Raw genomic sequence first — 23,216 nt, 5'->3', positions numbered from 1 at the left:
CATGGGTCCCTTCCACGGTGTGCAGTCCTTCAGGAACAGACTGCTCCAGCGTGGGTCCCCCGCGGGGTCACAAGTCCTGCCAGCAAACCTGCTCCAGTGTGGGCTCCTCTCTCCAAGGGTCCACAGGTCCTGCCAGGACCTGCTCCAGCACAGGCTCTCCACGGGGTCACAGCCTCCTTTGGGCATCCACCTGCTCCGGCGTGGGGTCCTCCACGGGCTGCAGGTGGATATCTGCTCCACCGTGGACCTCCATGGGCTGCAGGGGGACAGCCTGCCTCACCATGGTCTTCACCACGGGCTGCAGGGGAATCTCTGCTCCGGTGCCTGGAGCACCTCCTCCCCCTCCTTCTTCACTGACCTTGGTGTCTGCAGAGTTGTTCCTCTCACATATTCTCACTCCTCTTTCTCGCTGCAACTGCTACTCCCCTGTAACTTCTTTTCCCTTTCTTAAATATGCTATCGCAGAGGCACTACCACCATCGCTGATGGGCTTGGCCTTGGCCAGCGGCGGGTCCATCTTGGAACCCGCTGGCATTGACTTTATCGGACATAGGGGAAGCTTCTAGCAGCTTCTCACAGAAGCCACCCCTGTAGCCCCCCCTGCTACCAAAACTTGCCACGCAAACCCAATACATTTTGTAAAGTCATTTTTGTAAGACCATGGCTTTGGTTTAAAAACACACAAAGAGGCTAGATTATAAAAAAATCTAGAGGCTACAGCAGTAACACCTAGTAATGTGCTAAACATCAACACTAACACCACTATCATGGGAAACAACAGAGACAGAAGTGTAATGGGATTCAAACAAACCCCTCCAAAGGATCATTTATAAATTGTTCCTATGGAGTAAAAATCACATATGTACGGTTTCAACTTCAGAAAGATTTCTATTTTAAGGAGCAGCAGCATATTTCAGAAAGATGAGACAAATGTGTTACTCGCTCAGCTCTGCGAGGACCTATTTTATTATTCCAACAGCACAGATCTGTCCCCATGGTGGTCTTTTGGTACATTCCTTCAAGCTGGTCAAGGCTGTGAGTGCAAGTATCATCGGGTCACGAGCCTGAGTAGTTTTACACATGTTATTTTTAACTCAAACTACCATAAAAATCTTCTATTTTTTCCTTTAAACACACAGTTTCACAAATGCATGCCCCCAGTTACAGCATAGAGATGATGTTCTGAATCAACAGGGGAGAGCAGACACATAGGCTTGGAGTATACAATCCCCTGTGCTCTTTCAACCCCATGGTTATGGGTTTCACAGCATCCTCCTGACTGCCAGAAAGACACAACGATTCCACTATTAGTCCTGGAAGGAGCTAAAATATCTGAGGGTCTATGCGCAAAGTCTTTAACATACAGAAAGCTCTTGAGGTCATTCATGATTCCTTAGAGACTAGATTCACAACAGCTAAATACCCTTTTAAGAGCAAAGGTAGGAAAAAAAAAACCCAACCTTTATTTAAAGCATATTGACATTGGCCTGCAACATATATGGTGGACAGACAGTATGGGAGACAAAACTTGATCCTCATTTTGCACGCACTTTTCCTGTGATTTAGAAACCACGTTCCAGGTTTCTGGAGGAGTTTTCCTTTCTATAGTCTCCTTCAATGATGCAATATTTGATGATCTTCAAAGTTAAAGTTACCTACAAACACAAGCAGTTACAGAAGCTATTTAGCTCCCTCCCAAGACTCTGCAGCCTTAGGCCTGCCCGATTAATTCTTTGGGCTACACAGCCCAGTTAAAACCTCCACTGGCCAGGTCAGGGAGTGTTACGGATCCACCCACACAACCATGTAGGAAGTGCATTGTTTGCTTGGGACTGGACTAAGCTCTCAAAATGGATTTTTTTCCCATTATAGCTCGCTTGATTGTATTCAACATGGTCACCTATGGAGAACAACCAGTTCATACACCTGCTCCTCACCAGGCAGCTAAACCTCTGCAGGGAGAAGCTACCAAACGAGTGCAGAGACTCACCATCTGACATCTTGACTGCTGTGTGCATAACTTGAGAATTACCTTAACTAGTTTTTGTCCCACTCCACCAGTCAAGCACAAGCAGGACATTATTTGCAGAACTCCGAATCTGCCAAGGGATAAAAGTCCGTACCCTTGCAAAACAAAAATCCAGTTCCAGAAACTCACATTTCATCATTTTAATGCATTTTTATTGATACAAACTGCAGTTTCCCCAGTAAGATTCACGCTTTGGGCAAATCATTGATACTTTTTCCTTCTGCATTTTCCCCAATGAGTAGGAAACATACATTTTTAAATTCCAATCATTCATGACACATGCCAAGGACATACATAAGCCTTAGATGAAATATGGTCCATCATCAAATACCTGGAAAGAGAAATCAGCCATTTCCCATGGCCTGTATTCTTCTCACCTGCATGAAACAAGCAGGAGAGGTAACATTTAGATGAGGTAGCCAAACACCACAGGCAGTCCCTCGGTAGCGTACAGAGATGTGTACATAGATTTTAAGATGAAGTCTGAATGCTTAAGGTAAGACAGACCTTAAGTTTCAACTACTCAACTTGAGGGGAAAAAAAAAGTAAAAAGGAAGGAGAATTAAAAATAATAGAAAGCCAGTCACCTAATTCATAAGCTGGTCCAAGCAGTAAGAACCTGATCCAAAGTGTACTAGAATCAGTCTCACAGACAGAAACGGAATGGAATAGTAAAATTAAAAAAAAAAAACAACAAAAACACCAACAAACAACAACAAAAACCCCAACAAACCCCAACCCACAAAACTTTGTACATTTTGTTTTTAAATGCAGCTTCCCAAAATGGCAGGGTTGGTTGTTTTTTAAGTTTCATTAAAGGCAATTTTTTTCCTGCTTATGAAGGGGGGGGGGGGGCAGGGAGGAATGAAAGTTCAGATTACTTATTCTGATTGAAACTACAAAATGTTTTCCAAACAACAAAGAAGCAGCTGTTTCCTGAGACAGTAAGTTAGCTAGCAGGAGAGAGAGAAGGAGACACAAGCTGATTGCTATCTATTACTATATAGAGTGGCTGTTAATTTGGACCATTCACAGCCCCTTGCATGAATATCCTGACATCCTTCTCCATACAACATGAAAGTGTTTTTCCTAGAATTTGCAATCAGAGCAGCACTCTGAGCAAGCAGTGGGAGCAGCTAGACCAGGCTCTTGCTTGCTGTTACAAACCATCTGTGACCACCAAATTTGTACTTACTCTTGCAGGTTCCATTCCTTGCCTTGCAGTAAACCAGGATATTACCATACATCAATTAACACCTAAGAAGATACAATGGTATTTCTAAGAACTTGACTGTAACTCACTTGATTAGAAAACAATCATTTTTATTTGTTTCAAAAAATTCAAGGCCACCATGTCATTATAAAGTACACAAGCAAGAGACTGGAGTATATTTACAGGAGAGTACCAAAAACTGGAACTATTGGAAAAGGGATTGCCAACAGCTTTCAGTCAACAGGTTTCAGGCAAATTCTACGTAGCTCTTCCTTTTCCCCCTGTGGTTCTTCTCTGGTCTTGTTCTCTATAGTCTCTTAAGTAATTACCTTGCTCAAGCGCATGAGAGGTTCAGATTGCAGAGTCTGAACACAAATGCCATGTTTAACCCAAGACGAGAGAATGCCGGGAACTCTATTGGAAAGAAGATGCACAGGAGTGTTTTAAAAGAAAAATTTCAGTGTTGGGTTCGCTTTGTTCCCAGAGGATGGGAGGAGACTGGAAACAGAAAAGGCCACCTGGTGTCTTCGGAAAATACTCAACTATCGGGCATATCAAAGCTGAGAAAACTTTTCAATAGAATCAGAATTTTAAGAGTCTGGGGACAAGAAGCCTTGCCTGAGTCTTTCTGAAATGGAGTTGTCCTTTAAACTGCAAAGAATCCATTCTGAAGAAGGGCTTCAGTGTGAATGAAGCCAAAGCTGGAAAACGAGGGGACTGCCCCAGCCATTTATTAATGTCAAATATGCTGTCCCATGAATCAGGGCAGTTTGTCTGTTTTGGAAGCCTTACAGAAAGCCCAGTGCACCTGGCTTGTTGAGCTCAGCATCAGGCTTTAGGCTGATCCAAGAGGATAGCTGCATTCTGTGTTTTGAATAGTTTGTCCCGCAAACAATTTTTTTAAAAAGGCTTTTATTGAAGAGCCATCAGCAAACAGATCATGCAGAATTTGAACAATACACAGAATGGGGGGGGGGGGAAGGGAGGAACCCACACAAGGCACAGCCCCAATTATTTGTCACTTCGTAAGATCTAGCCAGCAAAAGTGTCACATTTGCTCTTCAAGAGAATAGCTTCGACAGCTTCCCGATTTGAAAAAGCTAAGTGTTTGGGGGGATACACACACACACACACAAAATATACCCAGAGTTTTCTTTGGCAACCATCATCACAGTGGCAGATATTTCAGAATTAGAACAAAGAGCAAAGGAAAAAATAAAACCCTGATGCAGATTGTGCATGCTCAGCCAGTTATCAGCAGAGTGAGTCTGGGCCCAGCCCTGACCATTCAGTACAGCGCAGAATGGAAAAGCCACCTGAGACAGCTTTGATTAATAAGCTGCCAGGGAAAAAAAAATAAAATAAAAAAAATTTATTTCTTTTCCAGCATTGATTCCAAAGGGTAAGGGCTGCTTAGTTTCTTTATAAACGGCACAGCCAGTTTCCCCATGCCTTCCCTACCTCTCCACCAAACATCGCAGTAAGACGTGACTTCTGTTCCCCCATTATCTCCATGCCCCTGCCATGACAGTTTGCACCAGCTGAGGATGTCTGAAATTCAATCCCACTGAAGGCAGCAGGAGTTTCAGCAGCAGCAGCACTGCCATTTAATCCACTGTATATACCAGCAGTCAGGACAATCACCTAGCACAGCGAGGAAGGCATCAAGCCTGGAACAGGAACTCTTTACTTTACCATAAAGCACAGCATTTGAGAAGAGCAGAAGAGGAAAGCAAGCCAGAGCAGGCAGCTCAATCCATGCACTTTGACTAAAGTTTGTTATCTGAGAACGCTCTCCATCTGTCTGCCGCCTGCTTCTCTCACGGGCACAAGCAATGGTTAGCGCTGCAACACAGGTGAGGAAGCAGGAGTGAAATGTTCAAATGACCATGTGATAAGGCCTGGCCCTACTCCCAGCAAAGCCAACAGAGGTATAATGGCCCCAGTTGTTGCAGTACCACTTCAGTGGTTGTGCCTGGCCTTTTCAATCCACTGCTTCATGTAGTGGATTTCCAAGGCTCGAGCTTGCTGCACAGATTTGGGGTCCAAAGGGTTGCGGCTGCGTAGGTCCAGGTGATGGGCTCCATCTGGGATCACAATTGCCACGAGGGAATCGGTGATGTTCTGGGTCACCCCACCTGCAGACCATGGGTCCAGGCCACCGTTGCTGTAAGGAAAGAATACCTCATTAGGGTCCATCTGCACAGCAGTCAGCAGTGGGGCTGCAGCTCACATCAACATATCCACGTTGACTTTCAACTAGTTTTGCGTATGTACCAACAGAAACAGACCTCAGGCCTGTCTCAATGTCTTTGTGCCCACCCCTCTGCTGAGAGGAGCCTTCTTGACAGAGGTATGGAGCTATTAGCAGCTTAAGCAAGGCTATGCTTCTGTCATTAATTATCTGATAATTCAGATAACCTATAATAATGCCACAGCCTCTGGATACAGATCTGCTGCCATCTGTCATTGTCATAAAAGGTTCAGGTTCCCCTGTACCAAGACATGTCCAAATTCCCAAATCAAAGCACTTTGCTTTCCTTCTTCACAGTCTGCCATAAACTAATAACCAACTGGACCCTTTAGAGCTGAATCTTCAGGAAGTTCTACCTTTTGCTGTCTCAGCTGGGTGCCAACCTGGTTTTGCAAAGAAACGCTTGGACCTTCTGTTAGTCCCCTTATTTCTAATAACAACCATATTAAAATAAAGCTTCATCCCTCAAGAAACTGTCTACAATGACTCTTCCTCTGTGACAGGACAATTTAATGCAATTTACTCCCCCTCCTCCCTCACCCCAAGTCAATGAAAGGACTCCTTGCGCTGTAGACCTGGCTCCAAATAATGCCTGGTCCATGGAGCAAGCCAATGGCTGAACAGGGATAAGAGTTTTGCATCTCTCATTCCTAGCTTTGGACTTGACCCAGTAATCCCTACTACATCTTATTTTCCTTTACCACAAGGTTCCTCCCACATGTGGTCCATCTTTCTGCACAAAGAAACCAACATCCGTATACTTATGGAACTACACAAATCTAGATCTGTTCCTCACTTAAAACACTGGACCTACCCATAAAAGGAAACATTAGAGATGGACTGTTGTATGTCAGTGTAAATTTCTAGGAGGATCTACGAAATTAAAACATCCTTGGACATTAAGAGATATGCAGCTAGAAAAATACCACAATGGCAGCACCAGAAAATAATAGAAAGAAATAATGAGTAAAAAAGAGTTTTGTAGAAATAACTAAGAGTAAAAACCTGATGGGGTCTGAACTAATACTTTGTTTCTCCATTGAAAAAATAACAAGTATCTTGAATCTCTGTAGTTCTTTATTTTCAGTAGTTCTGAATATGACTTAGGAGAAGAGAAACATTTTGTATCTGCAAAACAAAAAGCATACAGAGCTGACCAATAAGCAAGAAGCATTTGATTTAAAAGGTCGCCTGAATCAGCAGAGCACCGTGGCAACAGGGGGATGAGTTGCTGAGAGACTCAAGATGTACATGAACTTGGATCTTTTGGTCCCAGTCATGTGGAAACTAAGCATGCCACAAGAAAACAACACTCTCTCTGGCTTTTCTGGGAGCTTCTGGCTGCGTCCTCTGCAGCTCCTGCCAAATGATGGCACTAGAGGCACTGACGCAGTTTGGGAAGTGATGCTTGCTGAGAGGAGGGGGGGATGGAGGGCTCACCACAAAATAATCATAAGTCTTAACAGTTTTACAGAATAAGATAATGCAGTACCAACTGGAATAGATTATTTATGTGTTAAAACTAAGCATGCATGTAAGTACTCAGTTACACATCTTACAGGACAGGAGTTTCCCAATGTAAATAGAAGTAAAAGAAAAGAAAGAATTAAAAGGTCAGCCATTCCTTTCTAGCAGTGGCCAGGCAAGTAGGGCTTCAGAAAAAACCCAATGCAAAATATCAGCATGCTAGTCCTGTTTTCAATTCATCATATCTCCTTGACAGCATAAATAGGGTCGTGCCTATCCCACAGCAAACAGTTCCCTTTTCTATCATCTCTTCAGAGCCTCCTCAGCCCTCCAGCCCTGCCCAGAACAAGGAGAGGTTTTACACAATCTTAGCAGCGTTGTCTGTGCATTCTTTTTTAACATGCCCACTCTCCACAACTGCCAAGTTTCCTTTTATTAACTTTTTTCTCTCACCTTTTCTCTTCAGCCAGGCATTGTTCTGCCTTCCCTTCTTTTCCTCCATTCCCATCTTTTATGCTAACAATCCCCCCTTCTGCACATAGCTCCAGTATCTCTCAAAACAAAGCCTTCACTGTCTGCTTCTCCCCTCCCAGTGCAGAACTGGATAGGTGGGTGCCCTAACTTAAAAGCGCACAACCTAGGTGTGATCCATCCAGTTTGAAAAACATCAATTTTCAGACTGTGCACTGAATTTCATACTGTCTGATATAACCTGGGCTGATTTTGACTACCACAGTATGTCGATGACGAGACACTACCGACTGCTACAAGCTCTCTGCCACCACAAGCATGAACAGTGTTACAACGCTGTTTCCACCACTGTGTAGCACTTCCACACCAAGTACACAGCATGTTCCAGTAAGAGTATCAGGAGTGGAAATTGCTGGAAGAGAAAGGGCAAACAGGGTCCCGAAAACCCCAATTTCCTCAAACTAGTGTTTTAATAAAGATGCACTGCCCAGGACAGGCAAGTAATATCCGCCTACAGCCTAAGTAACCACTCACACACTACATGCCTCCAAGAAGGTACCAAAGTGGCAATGGAGATTCCTGCGTCGATACCATACAATACATGCAACACAGTGTGGATCTGCAGAGCGACGCACTGCTGGCAGAGGGAGAAGCAGCAACACCAGTTTAAGCATCCTGGCCAAAAACCACTGCGGCTGGATAAATCCACCCTACAGTGGTTCTCTTTAGATGGAGTATTCTTCCTTTCCTGCACTAAACTGTTGTGCAAGTCGCCTGACACTTGAAACACAGTGCTTTTTACCCCGCAGGGAGCCACATCCCCTGGTAAACATAGGGATATTTTTTGTAAAGCACTCCGCAGTGTTCAAGGATAAAAGGCTCTTATATAAAATGTACAGTGTTGACAATGTATTTGTTTGAAGAGAAATAACCCAGCTTGAGATCCAAAGCTTTGTGTGTACAACATTACTTCTTCATTCATTTGATGGCTTTCAAGCTTTTCTCATTTCAAGCTCCTTCAGCTGGCATAAATTCTTAAACACTTATTAGATTTGTTTGCTTGTCTATCGTTTACAAAGTGGGTTTCTACTGTACAGAGCTGTGAAGCCTTGGAAATAAGCAACATTCTGCAGAAATTAAGTTAAACTAACAAATTTTTTTTTATTAAAAAGTTTTCCAAAAAAGGGCGGAATTTCTCACTCTAGAGCAGATATCCTGCTGGGACAGAAACAGCAAGAGGCAAACAAGAGGAAAGCAACAGGCCTTTGGAGCCAAACAGACCAACACTAACAGCTGAAATCCAAAGAATAATCCCCAATTCAAGTGAGGACTTTCTACTTTTAAAATACACACCTATTTACCAAGTCCAATAGACTAATTCTGAGTTTTGTTTAAAGAAGTCACAGGGTTTTGTTTTTGGTTTTTTTTGTTTTTTTTTTTTTTTTTTTTTAAAAAGGCCTTGCACAATTTTAACCAGAGCACAGAGGACTATACATCCAGGAGCTGCCTGCAGTGGGCAATCAGTACAGCAAGTCAGAACTCCTGAAGCACAGGCTTCAACGGGCTTGCTAAATTTCTCCCTACCACATAACAACCTAATGAACAGCCAGTACTTAGCTGTTCAAAATTTTGTATCACCTCACAGCAGAAGTACAGCTACATGAACCTCCCTTTAAAGAAAGCAAAGTTTAACCTTAAAAATAAGGAAAGTGAAGGCTGAGTAGAGACCAAGCAGCATGCACTAGTTTTTGCACTAGACTGAAACATTTCTTTCACTTTTGTCCACATACAAAGGTGTTTCAGACAAACTTCTGTCGTATTACTGGTATGCCTTGCTAGAATGGAAACATCTCCTTGTGTTTGGATCTTCTACACGTTTATTGAAACTTGCCTAATTACCACTAAAAGAAAAGGGCAATTGGCAGTGATAGGAAAGCTCCCCAAGTTACTTCCCTCTCTTTTCTGTATCAAAGGGAAAGAGGAATATCACGCCAGCCCCTCCACAAGGCTATCACCCCGAGCAACAGTTTTAGTGACCAAGATCCTGTGTTATAGCTAGAGCTTGTTTAGACTTTCCTTTTATGTGGAAGAGACAGTGCTTTGGCTTCATAAAAGCTAAACAGATTTACCAGCATGGGAAGCCTGGACTTTGGCCACAAGATAAGAAGGAATCCACATGGGAAGAAAATTACATTTGGCAGACTCCCAACCCAGACTTCTTTTGGAGTCACACAGGCAGTGACAGAACAGTTGGCTTCTTTGGCCACTGCAGCTTGACCATTTTACTCTCAAGAGCACCACAAAGCATGCCCATCATTTATTCAGCTGGAGTGATGGAGGCAGATCCTTTTGCTACTTAGGGCAGGCTTTCTGCACTGACAACCCAAACCGGTGGAAGACTCCACTCTAGAAGCTGAAACAAGGCTCACCTGAAGACAATGTTGCTGTGTGAACTGATGTTTTTCCCTCCATACATAGAAAGAATCCAAGAGGGGCGAGGCCTCACTCCCCACAACCTGTAACACTCTTCTGAAAGTGCATCAAAGTCCCATTTCTGAGGCTCAAACATGTCATTGACACCATCTGTGCACATGGGCATCACCATCTCAGTGCAAGCCTGAAAGAAAGAGCAGGTCAACAGGATGTATTCCCAGGATACTGTCCAATAGCTGTTAGTGCAGTATTTAAATAAATAAGCTTAAACAGGATTTGATCAGTAATTACCATCAAACCATCATAGAATCATTTAGGTTGGAAAAGACCTTTAAGATCACCAAGTCCAACTGTAAACCTAACACTGCCAAGTCCACCACTAAACCATGTCCCTAAGCGCCACATCTACAAGTCTTTTAAATACCTCCAGGGATGGTGACTCAACCACTTCCCTGGGCAGCCTGTTCCAGTGCTTGACAACCCTTCTGGTGAGGAAATTTTTCCTAATATCCAAGCTAAACCTCCCCTGGTGCAACAAGAGGCCGTTTCCTCTTGTCCTATCACTTGTTACTCGGGAAAAGAGACCGACGCCCACCTCGCTGCAACCTCCTTTCAGGTAGTTGTAGAGAGCAATAAGGTCTCCCCTGAGCCTCCTTTTCTCCAGGCTAAACAACCCCAGTTCCCTCAGCTGCTCCTCATAAGACTTGTGCTCTAGACCTTTCACCAGCTTCGCTGCTCTTTGGATGCACTCCAGCACCTCAATGTCTTTCTTGTAGTGAGGGGTCCAAAACTCAACACAGTATTCGAGGTGCGGCCTCACCAGTGCTGAGTACAGGGGGACGATCACTTCCCTCATCCTGCTGGCCACACTACTTCTGATACAAGCCAGGATGCTGTTGGCCTTCTTGGCCACCTGAGCACACTGCCGGCTCATATTCAGCCGGCTGCCGACCAACACCCCCAGGTCCTTTTCCGCTGGGCAGCTTTCCAGCCACTCTTCCCCAAGCCTGCAGCGTTGCATGGGGTTGTTGTGACCCAAGTGCAGGACCCGGCACTGAGCCTTGTTGAACCTCATACAGTTGGCCTCGGCCCATCGATCCAGCCTGTCCAGATCCCTCTGTAGAGCCTTCCTTCCCTCAAGCAGATCAACACTCCCGCCCAACTTGGAGTCACCTGCAAACTTACTGAGGGTGCACTCGATCCCTCGTCCAGACCGTTGATAAAGATATTAAACAGAACTGGCCCCAATACTGAGCCCTGGGAACACCACTTGTGATGGGCCGCCACCTGGATTTAACTCCATTCACCACCACTCTTTGGGCCCGGCCATCCAGCCAGTTTTTTACCCAGCAAAGAGTACACCCATCCAAGCCATGAGCAGCCAGTTTCTCCAGGAGAATGCTGTGGGCAACGGTGTCAAAGGCTTTTCTAAAGTTCAGGTAAACAACATCCACAGCCTTTCCCTCATCCACTAAGCAGGTCATCACTAAGCCTGATCACCTGGTTGTCCTGTATGTGCGATGTGATGGCACTCAAGATGATCTACTCCATAACCTTCCCTGGCACCGAGGTCAGACTGACAGGCCTGTAGTTCCCCAGATCCTCCTTACGGCCCTTCTTGTAGATGGGCCAGAACACAGATACCAAGCAAACGTTTTATCTTTCACACAAACTATTCTCTGACACCTTAGTGATACTAGCTAAAAAAGAAAAACAAGTTATATCCTGGAAGCAACACAGGCCCCACCATGGCAATTAATCTAACTTACAGTCCCTTCCTACTTGCCCCCTTTCCCATGTGCCTTCAGAAGCAGGCGTGGAACAAGCTGCAGAGTGGATGTGTTGTTTTAATGAGCCCAGCTGCTATATTCATATATACCCATATGGCATTTCCCCCCTTTCTCAGAGGACAACTTATAAAGCCTGCACATCTCTCAGGGCTGTCTGGAACAAATACATAGGAGACAGTAGCCAAGAGCAGATGGTCACAACCTGAACACCAATTCCTAACACCTTGCTTGTGGAAGCAGCTGCCCTGCTCCTCAGAAGAGAGACTGTATATAACTGTGTTGCATGTGCTTAGTAAATGGGATGGGGAGAGCAGAATGCCCTGGACCCCTCACCACAGGGATCTGTATTTTTGTTACCTACTTGATGGGAAAGGTTGGGTCTCAACCCACCAACCACAGGATAAACGGCTTTAGTTGCAAGAAATTAGTATCAACTTATCCTGACGTATTTGCTTGCACAAATTGAGGTAGACAGCTGGGATGGAGGGATTAGAAGACCAAGATGCTGCTGCAGTACATCATTTTCAGTCAATATGAAGAGCTGAAATTCAACAATTAGCTAGATAATGAAGACACAACCTAAAGTTCCTGGGAAAGCTGCTTCTCTTTTGTGCCTTGCCCTCCCCACTACAATCATACTTGCTTTATGCTTACATTTTTCATCAGTACATCAATTACATCTGGTGCAATATATTGACAGTCAAATAACTTGACAATTCTCAGTAGCTCTAGCGCAAAAATCCTCACTGAGTTACAATTTAGAAAGGATAGAGCACATACCTGATAGTACCAGCCCAACTGGCCCAGATTCTTTGTTGCAGTCTCAGACATGTCTAAGCATGAGGCTTCTCCTGAATAATTGTAGTATAAATTTACTGCCTGAAAAACATTCTGCAGCAACAACTTGTCAGAGAGACTGGGATCCTTCAAGAATTTGCAGACTTCCTGCAACGAAGAGAGAAGGGGGGGTCTAAATCTGCAAGAAATAAAGATTAATACATGATACCTGATGGGATATCATTTCTTTTTGAAGTACTGTCAGACCACTTCCAGAAAGTGTCTTTCCATCCAATGATATACCCTCAGCATTATCATAAAAAACAGTATTCTGTTTGCGTAGTGCATGCTACTATGAGGAACCTGAAACTTTACATTTCCTGATTAAAACTTTAAAAACAATGTAACCTTAATATTTCATTCACCAAGCTTTTCAATCCATTTCCCATTCTTTAAAATAGGTAATACTTAATAAAGTGTATTTAGCTCCTCTGTAATGAAAGAAAACACATGCAAATATATAACAAAGAAGCTCCAGGTATAGATTGGGGTTCCTTGCAGTTTGCTGTAGCACAAATGGAAACATCCGTAAGGAAAGTTCTAATATTTTTAAGTCCTTTTATACAGCAGCATTGCAAAATTCTTACTACTTTGTGTTTGGAAAATATGAGGTGGTGGAACAAGGCACTGTTTTGCCAGTGAAAAATTAAGAGCAATCTTGGGTAGAGTTTAATTCAAAATCTTAACTGAGGACACAAGCAGTGGAAAAACCAAAACAAACAGAAAACACAAAAGCTACTGCCCCAGAAAGTTTTTTCTTAAAACATTTTTTTTAAAGTGACAATATTCTCTTTGGCAAGGCTTTCTCCTTACCCCTGTTCCCATGGAGTTAGGACTGATACAAGGACAGTGAAGGGTAAAAGCTGTGAATCTGAGCTCCCAGCCCATCAGAAGAATCCAAAATTACTCTCTGCAGGGAGCAAAAGATGCACCGCAGCTCCAACACTGTTCAAGTACAGGCGCATAGGCACACAGGGACAACTCACACGGCCAATGCAAACTGCGTGTCTTCCAAGAAGTGAACTTACTATCCTTCCCTCCTCTGTATAATCTTTTCCCCTCGTTTTCATTGTGGAAGCTAGGAAACTGATCCCTCCCTTGTTCCCTATAGAGAACATCAGAGCACAGCTTCCACATTTTGCCATTCCAAGTAGGTTTTATGGTTTGGCTAGCTCTGCCATCAGTTTTTAACTCAGCAATTAGAGGCTTGGAAAGCTCACTAATTTATGCAAATATACACTGCAGACAGATAGCAGAGCAGAGGGCTGCAGACAGCCCTGTATCTGAAGCTCAGATTGCATGGTAGAGACAAGAGATGAGTATTTCTGAGAAAGTACTGGCAGCCCACAACAGAGAACAGATTAAGCAACATACATACATATCCAGCTACTCAAACATATTTTTCCCCCCTTGGTCATCCTCAGAGTCAGATTAGAGCTTCTGTTTCAGAAAAAGTATCTTAACAGCTTAAATAACTCAGATTTCACACATCAGCATTGTCCAGACAAGCTGCAGCCTTTTCTATTTTAGGTTTATACTTCAGTCAAACAGAGATAGCATGGACAGTGGTGAAGGTGAGCACATTTCTTAGGTCATGTCAGATTGATAACAAAGCAGAAATAATTTTCAAGGTGTTCATTCTGCCCTTTGCAGACAGCCACATAGGACAGATAAATGACCCTCCTCTCCTCCATCAGGCAGCTCTACACAAGCAAAATTTTTTATTTTATATGTAACTACTGTTTAATAGCCAAAAATACTAATATTTTATCTACCTTACCTGCCATACACAGTAACCCAAAGCCATGCAGGGAAATTCAGCCAGGGTCTTAAAAGAACAAAAACACTCCAAGAAAATAGAAATCTTGGAGAAACCACTGCAGATAACAGAACTGCACAAGTTAAGGTTTGCAAGTGTGAAAAGCGGTTCTGCTTTGAGAAGTGACCCTGCAAGGAACACATTTGTGGGGATCCACATTTCCTCTCACTAGTTCTTCCACATCAAAAACGACATAAGCTCAAAACTTTAATTGCAAGCTCTGCCAGCTAAGTCTGGCATCAGAAGCTCTAATTGCAAGTGCTTTTTGTGCAACACTTCTGCTCCTCAGGAACAACTCTGCAGGACAGCTGAGTTTTTTCAGTCATCCCTGGCACTTTTCTTCTGGGCTCTCGATGCAACCTGTTAGCCCTACAAGTGGCAGTTAGTCAACAAACCAGTCCATGCACAAGAAGATATTGCCCCGATTCTCTTTTTTCAGCCATATTGGTTCTACAGTGCCAAAAATAAAGGAAAAGGTGCAGGCTGGGAGAGGAGAGAATTAGTTAAACCAAATGAATAATTCTCCAAGACATCGGTTCTCAATTACCTGTATAGGCCAAGCTGGCAGAGGCTGCAAGAAGTCAGCTTTATAGGGATAGTTCACCATAGCCAAGTTTACCCATGTTTCACTCAGCCAATTTTTCAATATAGCAGCATCCTGAAGATTTTTTAATGGGCTGCACAAATGAAATGTGCTGGAAAGCCACTGTAAACCTGCATCTTTAATAAAAAAAAAAAAATAATGTATTGTACCATTAACATATAGGTCAGTTGTGCTGCTGCTAAAAAATATTTACACTTAGTGTAACTAATCTGGTGAAATTATTCCACATACATACAAGCATAGCAGATCAAATTTTAGTCAGCACCTCTAAGTGAAGGGAAATACAATCTGCATACTTCAGTGTATGTGAATGTCACAGCTAAGATAACATCTAAAAAACCAGACAGATTTACAAGACATTTGGCATTTTTTTGATAGGAAGTAACATCAGGGCACACTTCTTCCAATGAAAGGAAAACTTCAAACCAGCTAGCTCACAGTGCAAGGACTATTAATAGATAGATCTCTTGGGACTCTTCTGGACTTTCCTTTCACTATTTTATCTGGTCTAGAACTTGTCCAATTCAGCTTCTCTGATTTTAATTAGCTAACTCATCATACCAGGCTTTTTCTTTAGGACAGTGAACTCCAGTAGCAAGATTATTTTTTTTTAAATTGAATTCCTTTGCTGTACAGTGACTTCATCTGAGATAGAATCGTAGAATCATTTAGGTTGGAAAAGACCTTTAAGATCACCAAGTCCAACTGTAAACCTAACACTGCCAAGTCCACCACTAAACCACGTCCCTAAGCGCCACATCTACAAGTCTTTTAAATACCTCCAGGGATGGTGACTCGACCACTTCCCTGGGCAGCCTGTTCCAATGCTTGACAACCCTTCCGGTGAGGAAATTTTGCCTAATATCCAATCTAAACCTCCCCTGGTGCAACAAGAGGCCGTTTCCTCTTGTCCTGTCACTTGTTACTTGGGAAAAGAGACCGACGCCCACCTCGCTGCAACCTCCTTTCAGGTAGCTGTAGAATCATAGAATCATTTAGGTTGGAAAAGACCCTTAAGACCAGAGTCCAGCTGAGTCCCTAGCACTGAATCCATATGGATTGCAGTGATTTTCTATACCCAATTGCCTCGGTTGTTATTTAAACTATTTTTTTTAGAGTAACGACTATCTGGCCTACTTTGTCAGAAAGGAATACAAGCCTTGAGGTTCTGATCTGGAGTCAGCTCCTGCCTGAGCTTAGGGATGTTTGGACCTGCATTCTGAATCACACCAGGCATGAACGAAGCTTGTGATCCAACAAAACAGACATTTAAAAAATAATGCTGAGATCATTTGGCAGTTTTCAGTACTAAGAGTATAGTTTCAAAAAAATCAATACATATACAGGTGACAGCTATAACACGAACTTGCTCATTTTATGAAGTCATAACACAATCCTGAACATTACGACCCTTTGAAAAAGTATTGGTGAGGTCTCACCTGTTGAGGAAAGGTGGTTAATGGCGTTCCAGGAATTTCGGATGCTTTCTGAGCAGCCTGTCCCACTCTTTTTGAAATCATTAGTCACTATGCTGAAATAAGTGCCACATGGAACCAAATCACCAAACTGCCAGATTGGGGCAGAGGCTGCCAGAGCTCTGCAAAGGGACATAAAAGGATTGTTTGGAAGAAACACATGCATCCTGAACCCCTGCAAAGTGAACTTCTGTCCTCTGGTCAATACCCTCCCCACAGCCACTATCTAAGTAGCATTTATAATTCAGCTTGGACACTAAGCCTTAGGCGAACTAACCATAATGTTGCAAAACTATTCCATAGGTCTGCACCCAAAGGCCGTTGAAGGTTCTAAGTCTTGGATCCTAGTACAAAGGTATCAGTAAATACATAAAGTACAAATTCAGACTTGCTTACTGTATTATTTTTCATTCTCATCTAGCAACTAGGTCTTTCTCACTAGGCATTGTGCAAACTCAACTGAAGAGAGCCCCTGCCCACAAAGATCTTCTCTGTAGCACACAAAGGTAGGTGAATTACTAATCTTGTTTCCCAGAGGGGAACTAAGGCGTTGAAGAGATTGAAGACCTGCTTCAAGTCACCAGGAAGTCTGGTGATCCTAAAAAAATATAGGTGCAAAGTCAGTGTTCATAATAATTGTTTTTACAAAACTAACAGACAGCTCTGAAAATATACACCATCCAGTACCTGCTGACCAACAGTTGTCTTTATTAGGCAGAGAGTGCCTCTTCCCAAATTCAAGGTAACTTAATTCCTCCTCCCAAGAGTGAAAAATTCAAGCCAGCTTGAATTATGGTACTTCTCCCAGTGCTGTAATATTTATAGCACGGAAGTAATAAATGCCTGCTCTGTGTTTGAGCAGGATGAGTACACTTACCCAACTACCACATGGGGGTACTTCATCCTAAACCAGGCTGCAAGCATTCCTCCATAAGATCCTCCTATAGCTATGACAGGACTGTAACGGGCTCCTGCAATGGTTGTCTTTAAGTACTCAATTAGTACTGCGAAGTCTGCCAGAGCTTGTTCTGAGGTCAGGTAATTCAGATGCTTGGAATCCTGAGACAAAGAAAGCAGATTATATACAGCACCGGAGTGATTTCCAGCAGCAGTCTTTCTATTCCCCACAGCAGATGTAGAGTTCTAAATCTGTGCCTGATAACAAACGCAATATTCTTTGCAGGTTTCCCTTGAAGTGCTAGAAAATCTCAGATTTTTTTTATCCTAGAATTGATAGTTACAAAAATAGGATAGTTGTGTGCTTCTAGCACATTTAAATCTTCCTCGGCTAACAGTCATTGCACTAGCAAGAATTACAATAGGCAGAACTATGTTTGTATAGAACACATTTTAGGAAGACAAAAGATGACACTTACGCTGAAAGACTCATTCCCAAAGGGCAAAGATTCTCCATAATATCTATGTTCAGCAAATACCAACATGGCATTAAGTTCTTCAGCCACATCCCACATAAAACCCTGGTTGGTGGAAAACAGATATTTAAATAACTTGAATCAATTATTTTCAAAGTCTCTACTTTCAGTCTAGTACATTCCAACTCTTATTCTTTGATTAGAAAGATATTACTATCAAAATACAACTAGAAAGATAGAGTGCAATTTGGTTTTAAAGTATCACTGAAGTAAGAAAACACACAAAACAGATATCCACCCAGAGACAGGGACACGTACAAAGAAAATATCTATATTTTAATGCTGCAAAATATTAAACAGTATTGTTTTGTGAGTGCACACAGGCAATCCTGCCAGAACTCCTATGGCACGAACTTAGTCCATAGGAAATAAAAAACGCTACAGGAGAAAAGCATGCATTTGAGTTAGGACTACATTACAGAAAACAAAAAATCTGTTTGGCAATAAGCAATAATCTAGAGCATTGCAATACACTTATTTTCAACTAATAAATAACTACAACTTGTTATTACTTGTTGACAGCAGCTTGTTACCACCAGTTACGGAAACAGGCAGACAGAGATCGCCTGCTGACAGAACAAAGTGTGTTAAGCAGTCCTTGGTTGCTTTGAGCTCAGCACATGCCACCTCCTGTTGTGTTACTGGACTTTGTATTGAAGTGGCTGAAAAATACTCACACACTCCATTCTGCATTTGTATCAGTCAAGGAAGTAAAAACTTCCACAGGTCTTGTCAGAGAACAAGAATCATCTGTCTTTGATTTCCAGCCCCCTTCATTTCACTACACATTTTTCTTAGAGGAAAAAAAACATCAAAACCTCCCATTTTACTTGGGGAATCTAAAGTATTAGGATAGGTGTAACTTGGTCCAAAATTTTGCATTCTTAGCTTGAGGCACCTTATAGTGTTTCCTCTAGAAATTTTCTTCACTACTCCAGGAAGTTAATACAAGTGCATCCCTTTGATTTCTATGGGCTTCAAATAGGACCCTGAACCCCCTAAAACTTTTTCTGTGCTTTTGTTCAGTTTCCTCTTCCTCCTATAACAATCATAACAACGATTACAAACTTCTCTTTAAACTATGTTCTGACACTATCTCCTTGTTCTTCCTTATTTTTTCAGTACACCACTACTGGAAAGAAGGACTGTAATTCAAAAAATCAAGAATCTATTTTCTACATACCGTATTGTTGCAGAACCATGTGATGTCTCCTTCATTGCCTGTATAAAATAGTATTGGTCCATCATCCTTCTTCCAGTGCTGATCTGCTACTAGATACCGCTGCTGGAATGTAAGATTTTCATCAAATCCAAAGTGATCAATCTGTAAGAACAAGGAACAACAACATGTTCAGAAAGCTAAAATTGATCCTGGAGTCCACTGGAAGTGCTGACAGTCACTTTGCAAATGAAAAATAAAGAAAAGCAAAAACGTTTTATCAAGATAAAAAAAATATGACACTGAATTAATTTATGTTCCTAATACATCAAAATTCTTCTGCTTTACGAAGGAAACCAGCCAAAATTACAGGTGTGTACAATGAAGGAAAAATGTTATTTTCAGCCATTTAAAAAAAAAAAAAATCCATGTCCTTTTTATAGTATCATACTTAACATGAGATATTCTGAATATATTTAGGAAATCAGACAAATCTGTTGAGGGGTCAAAGTATCTCATGTAATAAAACTGTATCAACAAGTAAAAAGAGTCATTGTCCCGCAATGTTTTGAGGCTTAGGAAAATTCCTTACTAGCCTTATCATTTCTTTAAAAAAAAAAAAAAAAACAAAAAAAACCAACCAACAAAACACCACCACCCCCAAAATAAAAAAAAACAAACAAAAAACAACAAAAAACCCACCTCTTCCTTCTCTCCCCCCTTTTGGCATAAGATTGAAATTTAAACAGAGTCTTGTTAGAAAGTGGGTCTTTTTTTTAATTCTTAGAAAATACTAATTCTCTGTAGTTCTTGTGCTATTGACAGATTTTCAGATAGTTTTGTGGAGCGCTTCTCCTTCTCTCCTTGCAATTTTCACTAATCCACATACCCTCCCCAGTTCTTTCCACTGCCCTACAAATATTGCAAGCCTATACATACCACTTAACCAAACCCCACAGTGTTAGCTTTATTCCCTCATTAGAAATTCAATTTCAATTCCTAAGGCCAGTTTTTCAGCTTTTATTCACACTGCTTTGTATGCACTATCCCCCTTGACCCTTCCCCAAGCATTCATCCACACTGGAAAGTTTATCAATTGTTTTTACAAGGTAACTCCCTGCATGGGCATAATCTTATTCTGGAATACCCACGCAGGCTTTTACTATAAAAAATAAATAAATTTAAAAAAAAACCCAAACCAAAACACAACACAGAACTACTCTAGAAGAGCTATGCTGCTTAATTACCATGTATTCACAAATCTTCACTAATTTTATTCATCAGTTCAAGATGACCTGTAGCTTCCCAATTTTGACTTCCGTCAGCACAAAGCATCTTTTCCTTTCATAGTTACTTGCTGGCGGGAACAGCCTGACATCTGCTGGCTTGAACATCTCTGCTCACCCATCTGCCTTTACACTGACAGCTCTGCCAAATCTCTCAGATGCTCCAGGAACCAACCTTTCATGTTTCCTGTTTTGAGAACATCTGCAAGTTAATGTTAAAAAGCAGCAAATCACACACAAATCCAAGCACTAGTTGCTAACGTAGTGACCTAACTGCTAGGCAGATTCCTCCAGGCAGCTCAGGAAAGCCTAACTCTTGACCTGCAGGATCCAGCTACTCCACACCATGTACTTATATTTGCTTTGGGTCAAAGAGAGAGCAGGAACTTATTTAAGATATGCAATCTGCTGCAAAGTGTCTTTTCCAAACTCTCTCAAAGCTTACTCACTCTTGGACTGAAGTGAGAGGACGGTTGCGTCGCAGCTCAGTGCTAGCGGAACAGCAGCAGCAGTTGAAGGTCTGCACATGGTCTTGGCAGACATAAGAGACAAGGTCTTCACCCTGAATAAGCTAACTTCAGTGACTGCTTCCAGACCCAAATAAAACTAATTCATGTATGTTCTACAGTTTTGCTCAGTGGGACCATTTACTACTTACTCGTAAGTACGTGGTGACGTTATCACGCGCATATTTAAGGGCTCTTTCACTGAATTCAAGTGCTGACAATATATGCTGGGCTTATTTTACACTGACAACTCACCTGCTCCTTTTTCGTTTGCCCAGTTATTATTAATTTTAGTTTCACTTTCTACATCAAGCATAATCAAGAGTGATTAGATGTAGTGATTAGATGTAGAAAGGCAGAACAAGGTCAGCAACTGAAAAAGTCTTTGGTCATAAGACCTTGGGACAATTAAAGAGAAGGATTAGGTAAGGCACATCTAATAAAAGTCACAATATAGTTTAATAAACTCCAACACTATTAGAAAGTACAACTAATACATCTTTTGTTCCAGGTCTGTTTGTAAAGGGGAGAAGTATCTTTTTCTATTTAACTTTTCTGGTTAGGCTGCTAGCCAGAGATAGGAAAAAACAGGCTCATGTGTCCTGTCTGCCTTTTATGGAATCATCTAAAATTAAACATTAGCTTAAAACTTGACTCTGCATCCTTCCTGCCTGAAGCCACAGCACCAACTACAAGACTACACCACAAAAAGTACTCAACTTTCCTGAACTACAAAGATACGTACCAAAATCTCAGTGCAGGCAGCTTAATGTGCAACAGACAAAAAACATACAGTGGAGGGGGGGCGGGGGGGAAGATTAAAAAAATCAGAATAGTTTAATGGATAAGCATCCTTTTGGCACCAGGCTGAGGTTATTTAATGGGGCATTGTGCAGAAAAGATTCTAAAGCCTATCTTACTGTTCCTATTCCAAAAGAACTGGAAAATTAGGATATTAATATTCCAATACGAATATATTTTCCCAAATGACAGCTAATTTTCTTTAGCAATATGATTTACTATGGTTTCCTTGTGATGTGTTCTGTCAGTCTGCTCCCACAAAACAAACCCCAAAATCCCAATGCTCTAGTGAGTCTGCCTCTCAATACCAAGAGGGAGAAGAGTACAGGAATTTAAGTTTTCTTTTGCTGGTTTTAGTAACCACATTGATCAAAGTGTCGTGATTCTCCATCTTGACTCTGAGCCATGCTGTAGACTCATTCACTGTCATCAGTCACATTCTTCTTTCCCATTCCTCCCTCAATCTGTAAAATTTTTATAACCTCACAAGCAGCTAAACTGCCTCTGTTCATCATATTCATAACACATCAAACCATGGACACGTGTAAAAACCCAGGCAGGCAGCACAGACACAAGTCCAGACTTCTCCAGGAAAAAAAAAAAAAAAAAAAAAAAATCACAAGTACCTATCAACTGAAGAGCAGGAACTCCTTTATTGCTAGATGATGGGGCTTCATACCTTGTGGTAACTTTTCTTTGCAAGGGTAAGACACATACCATGACTAAAAAACTGTAATGTTTGTAAAGCAGACGGAGAAAGAGAGAGATGTCACAACTGCTGGTTATTGCCAAGAAATTCAAAGAAATTCTGAATCCAGAACATCAAAACACAGTTTGGAGGTGTCCCAAGGACTATCTCCTCACAACAGTAAAAACTGTTTGAAAACATGCTAAGTCAGTCAGAGGGAAAAAGCACAAGAACCAATATAAAATTGTGAAGTGAAAGGTTTGGACACAAAGGGAAAGCTGTAGTTCAAGAACAGCAGATGGAGCTGTCGTGTAGCCAAACCGCGCTGCAGGGACATGCAGGGCTGCACATGGGAGCTGCTGGTTCTCATTCAACAAGTGCTTTCTTTCACCATCCTTTATAGAACAGGTATGCAAACAAGTAATAAACCCCACAAACTGTGTGAAGTATACTTTACAACTCAAATCACCCAGATATTTTTTTAGCTTTTTTTTTCCCCCGTCAGATTTCATTAAAAAGTTGAACCAGAAAATTTCTTTTTTTGCAACCAGACTTAATTAGAATAGACCACAACAGCAAAAGAAAAAAGCAGTTTAGTACACATTTACAATATCTTACCTGTTGGTTAAAAGTAACAATGGTAAAGGCATACTAGCATATATGAGGTTTTTCTAATTACAATTTTCATAATTACAATTATTGCCAGGATGTCAGCAGTAAGTACAAGGTCCTGAGCAACCTAATACAACTTTGAAATTGGCCCTGCTTTGAGGGGGAGGTTGGACCAGATGACATGCAGACTTCCCTTCCAAAACTAAACTATTCTAGAATTAATCCAAACCAGTTACACAGCCTAAAGTTTTAAGCTTCTGTAAACAGGACTACCTACCAAGTTTGGTTAGAAATAAGAATACAATCAGCAGCAGCACAACAGCAATGTTTTACAAATGA

At 41.8% G+C, this 23,216-nt stretch overlaps 1 protein-coding gene across 1 annotated transcript in view; it reads right to left on the bottom strand.

The window, feature by feature from the left end:
• Positions 1-3,335: 3,335 nt before the first annotated feature.
• Positions 3,336-23,216, bottom strand: part of PRCP (prolylcarboxypeptidase) — a 32,500-nt gene continuing 12,619 nt past the window's right edge. Inside the window, exons 2-9 of the mRNA XM_050914322.1 lie at positions 19,009-19,149; positions 17,769-17,870; positions 17,270-17,451; positions 16,357-16,514; positions 14,861-15,033; positions 12,438-12,602; positions 9,864-10,051; positions 3,336-5,409 (exon numbers count right to left, since the gene is read on the bottom strand). Of these exons, the coding sequence (XP_050770279.1) occupies positions 5,205-5,409; positions 9,864-10,051; positions 12,438-12,602; positions 14,861-15,033; positions 16,357-16,514; positions 17,270-17,451; positions 17,769-17,864 (1,167 nt within the window). The 5' untranslated portion in view covers positions 17,865-17,870; positions 19,009-19,149 and the 3' untranslated portion in view covers positions 3,336-5,204. The remainder of the gene's footprint in view (positions 5,410-9,863; positions 10,052-12,437; positions 12,603-14,860; positions 15,034-16,356; positions 16,515-17,269; positions 17,452-17,768; positions 17,871-19,008; positions 19,150-23,216) is intronic.

The sequence above is a fragment of the Gymnogyps californianus genome, chromosome 1 (assembly GCF_018139145.2).
Source record: "Gymnogyps californianus isolate 813 chromosome 1, ASM1813914v2, whole genome shotgun sequence".
In the NCBI taxonomy this organism is placed as follows: domain Eukaryota; kingdom Metazoa; phylum Chordata; class Aves; order Accipitriformes; family Cathartidae; genus Gymnogyps; species Gymnogyps californianus.
This window is presented reverse-complemented; position numbering and strand designations above follow the sequence as displayed.